General features: G+C 44.1%; 1 protein-coding gene across 1 annotated transcript; it reads right to left on the reverse strand.

Annotated features, from left to right (window-relative positions):
* Positions 1-700: 700 nt before the first annotated feature.
* LOC311162186 (chymotrypsin-like elastase family member 2A) lies at positions 701-6178 on the reverse strand (the record flags this gene model as incomplete). Its single annotated transcript, XM_084220393.1, has 8 exons — positions 701-718; positions 1198-1350; positions 1889-2034; positions 2714-2850; positions 3971-4099; positions 4976-5073; positions 5829-5917; positions 6136-6178. The coding sequence occupies 8 exons, from the start codon at positions 6176-6178 to the stop codon at positions 701-703; spliced, it is 813 nt and encodes a 270-aa protein (XP_084076519.1).
* Between the last annotated feature and the right edge of the window lie 1048 nt (positions 6179-7226).

A 7226-nucleotide genomic window follows, 5' to 3' on the forward strand; every position in this document is an offset into this window, starting at 1 on the left:
AGCCACAAGGGTTTGAGTAGAATGACAGTGAATCTGTCACAGGGTGAAAAAGTGGAATTTTGGGGGTTCAAGAGGCAATATGGGGGAATCTGGGCATGTCCTGTCCTTCTCCTTCTCCTTCTTATCTCCATCTTCTGCTCTGATGGTGGCACTTCTGGATTGGTTTAGAGCAGAGACAGACTGTCTGACATAGGTGATAGGTATTGGGAAATTATTGTAAATAAAGCCAACAGCACCCCAAGGGCAGGGACTGCACCTCAACCCAACCTGCTGGACAGATCTCAGGGGGTCAGAGAAGGAATGGAACAGATAAGAGAAAATAAACAACCTTGAAAAGCAGAACTGACCAATCTCAACTTCTTCTTCAGTCTGAGAGCTGGGAAAAAAAGAGACTTTAACACCTCAGGAGCCATTTCAACCACAGAAACCCGAGAGAGGGGCTCACACCTTCCCCCAGGTGAGGCTGGCAAGCTCCAGCCCAAGTCAGGGGACAGGGAAAATATCCAGAGTTAGCCCCAAATACGGGCTCTGGGCTTGCCAACAGCCAGGAGAAAGTGACAGAGACACGTTTTGTTTTTATCTTGCAAAAACTACAGTTTATTTCACTAGGGTTTGGTTCAATACTTGGGTTGTTAAAAGCATGATTTCCCAGTTCTTTTTGGTCAAAGATCCTTTTGGTGCCTCTCCAGTTCTCAGTGGATTAGTTGGCTGCCATAACCTGCAAAAATGTAAAACAAACGAAAAATCCGATCACGAGATGCAGGAATTGGTGAACAGTATGTGCTCTGTCCAAGTCCCAGGATTTAAATAAGTGAAATAAGATTTTTGCTTCTCAAAGTTTATATTAAATTAAAAGATGTTTGACATTCCAGACTTGAGCTGCATGTGCTACCTTTTAGAATGCAATGCAATTATCAATGTGTTGACGAATGCAAATTTGAGTAATCCCTTCTGAAATATATGGTAAATCTTTATATCTACAATAAAACTCGATGCATTCCTACTATCAAAACTTATTTGAATACATGAAAAAAAGAATTTGCTCTCTGTTTCAGAGGAGGAGACTTTCAATGGGTAATGCTGAATGAGGAGTGGTACAGCTCCCTTAGCAGGGGGCAGCAATGCCAGTGAGAGAGCCCAGCACTGCCAGGTCTGGATCTCACCCTGTTTTTTAGTTTTTCTGCAGCAGCTGCTCACCTGCTCGATCCAGCTGTTGTAGGCAGAGACCCTGGTGAACACAGAGGGTTTCTGGTAGTAGTTGCAGCTGAGAGAGGAGCCAAAGCTGACGATGCCGCGCACTTCCCACCTGCCGTCAGCCCCTTGGCAGTTCAGGGGGCCCCCAGAGTCACCCTGGGAGGAAGGGAACAGAGTCACAGTGTGAGCAGCTCCTCTGTGGGGCTTTGAACCTCTCCTTCCCATCAGGGCTGTTTGTCTTGTGTCACCACATTTCCCTTCACAGGGAAAAGCAAGGCACAATTCTCCCCAAGAATATTTCTGTGTTTCACACTCTCTGAACCTCAGAGAAAAGAAACACAATTTTCATCATTTGCTGTGCCTGTGTTTGTGCCACAGTAGAATGCAAGATGGAGATTGTTTACCCACAGTGATGGTGTTTTGTTTCCTTGGCCTGTCAGGGCCAGGTGTGTGTGTGTGTGTCAGAACTGTCACTGACAGTCACGAGATTCAGAGCAGTGTGTGCAGAGTTGAGTGCTTGGCAGATTCACTTTAGATGTAATATAATACACTGTAATATACTATAGAATAATAGAGTATAATAAACTAATTAATTTGCCTTCTGATAAGATATAGTCATATGCATCATTCTCTCCCCTCATCAGGATTACCTGCAGAGTCAATAATCCAAACCAAGCCCTGAGAGTGGACTCACATTACAGCTGGAGATTTTTCCATCCCCACCAGCACAGATCATGGTGGTTTTCACCGTCTTTCCCCACCAGGAAGGTTTGGAGCAGGTTGCATAATCCACCACCAGCAGGCGGCCCTGCTGCAGGTCATCAGGCAGGGGTCCATTAGCTGAGAGAGAACAGAAACAGAGCCATGGTAGCAGCAGGACTGAAGGAAGAATAAAGCTGCTCTGCTGAATGGCACCTGGCTACCATCACCCCAGGTAAAGCATTCCATGGGGATCCATTAAGGAGAAGCTGTCACAGGTATCAATGTCCCTTAGCTCCATTCTTTCATACACACCTTCACTTAGTAAAAATCTGCATTCCATTAAAAAACATCTCATTGTTAGAGAAACAAAAGGGTTACTCTATTTTCAGGAGTCTGCAATTTAGTTATCCCTCAAGGAATTGCCTCCTGAGCCAAGCTGACACCTCTGCTCAACTCTGAGATTTTTTTCACTGCACATCTATTCCCTTCTGTGCCCTCAGATATTCAGCAGGTGTGTTGGGATTAGCAAATGCACCTGTCTGCACACCATTAACATTTGCATTACAACAGCTCCTAAAAACCCAAAAAGGCCCCTCAGGTGCATTACCAGCTCTGTTACAAGGAAAATAAATTTCAAAGGGAAAAATCACAATGTGTGAGTGAAGTGGGACCTAATATAACAAATTACCTCACTACACTGAGTTTTGAGGGCATCTTGAGCACCATTAATCGTCTCTGCCATCAATCTCAGATGAGAAGGAACTTCTGAAAGGCGTTTTTTTTTAAATTTAATTTTTGCAAACCCCCAAGTACTCACTCTTGAGCCTTCCCCAGCCAGTGACGTAGCAGGCAGTGTTGGAGGCCAGGATGCTCTGGGCAGGGGGCAGGCAGGCCAGCTGGATGTGGTCACTCAGGGTGACGTGCTTGGAGAGCTTGATCAGAGCAATGTCGTACCTGTGGTCACGTTGGGGGAGAGAAAAGGGAGGTGAAAAGGTTTGAAAAATGGATTCAGACACAATAGCCTGAGTACTCAGCAGTTGCACAGCACTTGGTCTTGGTCACTGTGGAATTTTCTGGAAAATTCCTTCACTAGGATTTCTTCTCCTGGGAAGCTGAGAAGCCTCAGAGAAAAATGTAAATAATAACTATCTGATTTGCTTCTCCTGTGTTTGGCTGCTTTGGAATGTGGTCTGGAGATTGTTTACCAACAGGTGAATGTTTGATTGGTTTCATGTGAATTGTTTTTACTTAATAACCAATCCCCATCAACTGTGTTGGACTCAGTCACGAGTTTTTCATGGTCATTTTTGTTAAACCTTCTGTCTGTATCCTTCTCTATTTTTTAGTATAGTTTTAGTATAGCATTCTTCATAAAATAATAAATCAGCCTTCTGGGAGCATGGAGTCAGACTGGAGTCAATTCTCACCTCTCACCTCAGACCTCACAAACACCACAGGTCTATTCCTGAGAGAAGCAAGGGAGCAGAGGCCAGTGCACAAGCAGCAAAGATTCCTGCACCCCAAAGCAATTCCTGGGAAATTCATGGGCTGCAAGGCCATCCCCCGCAGAACTGTATTCCTGATGGAAGGAAGTTTTCTTTTATAGGTTTTTTTTTCACCAAAACCAAGGATATGTTAGGACTCACTCCAAGGACCAGAACTGAGGGGATTTCTTTGTTAGTGCCTCAGCCTGCAGCAGGACACAGGGGTCCTTCAGCCCTTAATATGGATATTAGTAATCCATAATTCTGTGTCTCTCCTGGTAGGAGGGCTTCAAAGAGTGCTGTAGGAAATGCTTCACTCCCTTTCATGGTACAAGAGATATCATTGCATGTCACAGCTTCCAACCCGAGCATGAACATGCAAAATGGCTTCTGGAAAGGTTATTAATTAGTAAATAAATCAATATTGTTAATTGCTTTGTATTCTCTTGAGGGGGAAGGTAGAAACTGGACGCTGCAACAGGAGGCTCTAAACATGAATTTAATTAGCAAAACTCCAGGTGGGTGGGATTCAGGCAGTTTGATATTTACCCTCCACCTAAAAACTGAAAAAATACCTGCCACCAGCTTACCCATTTGCAACATCCTGTGGATTCCAGTTCTTATGAACAACGATCTTTAGTGGAGAAAGTGCAACTGATCCTTTTTCCTCAGCTGCCAGGTTGTATTTTCCAAGATACACTCGATATGTCAGAGAAGAGCTGGGCAAGAAAAGGAGGGACACTCAGTTATGCAGCTGCATCTTTGGCTCCTGAGAGTCAATAAGAAGACCCTTGGCTATAATTTCTCATCACAGGGTTTGTCTGGAGCTGAGCCAGTGATTTGCTAAGGGCAAAGATTGTGTTCTAGACTTCACAATCATTTCATCTCTAAGCTGTCCTCTCAATTCCTGCCCAAGGCTTCTTTAGCAAACTCAAGGTGGCTCCAATCTTTGCAGGATTCAGCTCATGTCCTTCAATGCAGTAACAGTTTGGACTTTTTTTAACAGCCATAAATAGCCTCAATAATAAACAACTGTGTGATAGAATATGCAGGATTTATAATAATAACAACATGCAGCCAATCCTTCACGTTTCATATCATATTTGCTACAAATTAATGTTACAATAACCACATGCTACCAGAGCAAAATGGGGTTTTATTTGTGGAAGCTGCTTTGATGATGCAATGACATTGCTGCACCTGATAATTTATTTGTTACACTGCCACACATTATGAAGAGTTTCCTGAAAATGATTGGTACATTCAAAACATTTGATTAGTTAACTTGTGGATCTCACTGACATATATTACAGAAACAGGCAACACAGCTGGATTTTAATAGCAGCTTGAAAACAGAAAGATGTTTGTAGTTTGTTAATAGAAATGAAGACTATATAATTCAGGTATCTGGGTTTTTTACCCCTTTTACATTCAGAAAATAAAGAGATGGCATTCTCCTGACTTTTAATCAAAAGCTATGATGCAAAACTCACAGCCTTCAACTGGGAAAGGGAGAACTGGCATTGATACTGTTTTCATTCATCTCTTTCTGCTCATTTGCTGCTTCCTTGGTGAGATTTCTCTTTCTTACTCACCTGATGCAGTGGGCAGCTGTCAGCACCCAGTTGGTGGCAATGAGGGTTCCCCCACAGGTGTGGTACCACTTGCCATTGGAGCGGTACTGAAGGGAGGCCTGGGAGCAAGGAACCAAGCAAGGCTCAGGTTTTGATTTATTTATCCATTTGTCATCACTGTGCTTTGTGCCTGCACCCAGAACACAGCTTGCTGGTGCTGGAAGGATTTGAAGTTCCCAACTCCTGGCCACAAAAAGGCTTTCTCTCCTTCCCTATCATCCAAAGCTTGATTTTTAAAATGCATCTTGCTTAAATAGCCCAAGTCTATTTGACTTCAGTGAGGGCCTGCATGGCTGTCACAGCACATGCTGCAGTCAGCAGGGACACAAAGCAGAGCAGCACCACAATTTCAGAAGCTTTAAGCTTTCTCCCATACACAGTAACACCACATCACATCAGAGAGCTTCAAGCACCTGCCCTCCTTGTTCTTTCACCCAACCTTTCATCCCCCTCATGTTCATGCCCTGCACCCCTCTGTTCCCGTGGGTGATTTGCCAGTGCTGGACATTCCATGGCTCTGCCTTCAAAGCTGCTCACCTGCTTCTCCCAGCTGTGCCCATGGGGGATGAGGCTCTGCAGCAGCCCCACTCCCAAGGACCCCAAACTGTGCACCTGCACATCACCAGCAAAATGCAGCACACCCAGAGCTCTTACAGAACACTGCAAACTTTGGGATTGATCAGAACAGAAGAGTCAAAAGGTGTCAGGCAAGATGCATCAAATGGAATCCAAGAGGGGTTTTTGCTCAGTCCAGCTGTGCTGGGCAGAGACAGCACAGCCCCAGCTGTTGCAGGGCAAGCACAGAATCACCAACCTGCCAGGGCCAGCTGTAGGGTCGGGCATTGTCCCCTCCAACAACTCTGGACACAAGGGGTGGGATGGCAGGAACCCCGCAGCCAAAGGCTAGAAGACAAGCAAATAGGATGTGTGCTTAAAAAAATACCTGTGAGATATCACATAGCACACACAGCCCCCAGCTACTCTTTCAAGACACCCTTGTAATGAACGTCCTCTGCTGTATTTTTTTCTTTGATGCAGAATGTTCAATTTGTCTAAAAAAGGAAAGTTGTTTTTAGATTTTAATTAATCTTCTAAAATGAAAGCAGGAGTTGGACACGTACCTGCAGAGGCCAGACTTAACACAGCAAAGAGGACTCCAAGCATGGTGCCAGTTCCTGGGTGCTGCAGGCTCAGCTCCATGCCATCTTATATGGTGTCCTTTATCTCTGGAACACATGACTCCAAATGCAGAGCTATTCCAAAACTAATGGAAAACTTCTATCACTGTGGGATAATTCTTTATGTACATAAAATCCTCATTTAGGTGGACCTTGGAGCCAGGCTATATAAACAAATTGGTTAAAAAGAATTCCAAATTAGTTGCTTATTATCTGTAGCAGCTGTGTGCATTTCCATTGCCTTGACATTTCATCCCCAGGTGTTCACAGAAGGACAATGTTAAATAAATTATTCTAACACTTGGTGGTAGGTCAGCAGTGAGTTCTGATCTACTGGGACAGTGATAGATTCAGATGTGTTGGTGGGGTTGATCTCTAGAGGCTCCCCTCCTGCCTTAGTTATTGTACAATCATTGGGATTTTATTTTGGTCTGGGGTCTGCTTTTGTTTTGTTTTGTTTTGTGTGTGTTACTGATTGGTATCTACCACATTGTACTGACTGAAAACCTGTATTTTCTTTCCCAGATCAAGTAGCATGTGCTTCAGCATGCCAGACAGCAAAGCAGACTCTAACCACTTTGAAGTGGAACATCCTTCAAGCCATACAGAGAAACAGCTGTCCATGATGAAGCTGAGATCCTGGTATGTTGTGGTGAGTCAGACTCCATTCCTTTCCTAATTCCCTTTGTTAGATCAGTAGCCCTGAAGAGAACAGGGTTCCCTGCAGCATTGCAAATGAGCTGACCTGTGCTGCAACACACTGTGAGCTTGTGAATGAGAAGAGCAAAGCACTTCCACTCACAGGCAAGAGCAGGCATTAACACCACTCCAGAGATGCTGCCACAAAAGGCAGTGTCCTAATTCATCACTGACATTTGAGATCAGTGACTAGATATCAATGCTTACCCTTGTCCCTTTTTTTCTTTCTATATTCCACTACAAGAATTTTCCATCCTCTGTCACTTTTCCATCCACCAACCTTTGAGAAACTCTTGCTGGTTATTTGAAAAACAAACAAATCTCCATTCCATAAA

The sequence above is a fragment of the Fringilla coelebs genome (genome assembly GCF_963513975.1).
Source record: "Fringilla coelebs genome assembly, chromosome: 22".
NCBI classification, from domain to species: Eukaryota; Metazoa; Chordata; class Aves; order Passeriformes; family Fringillidae; genus Fringilla; species Fringilla coelebs.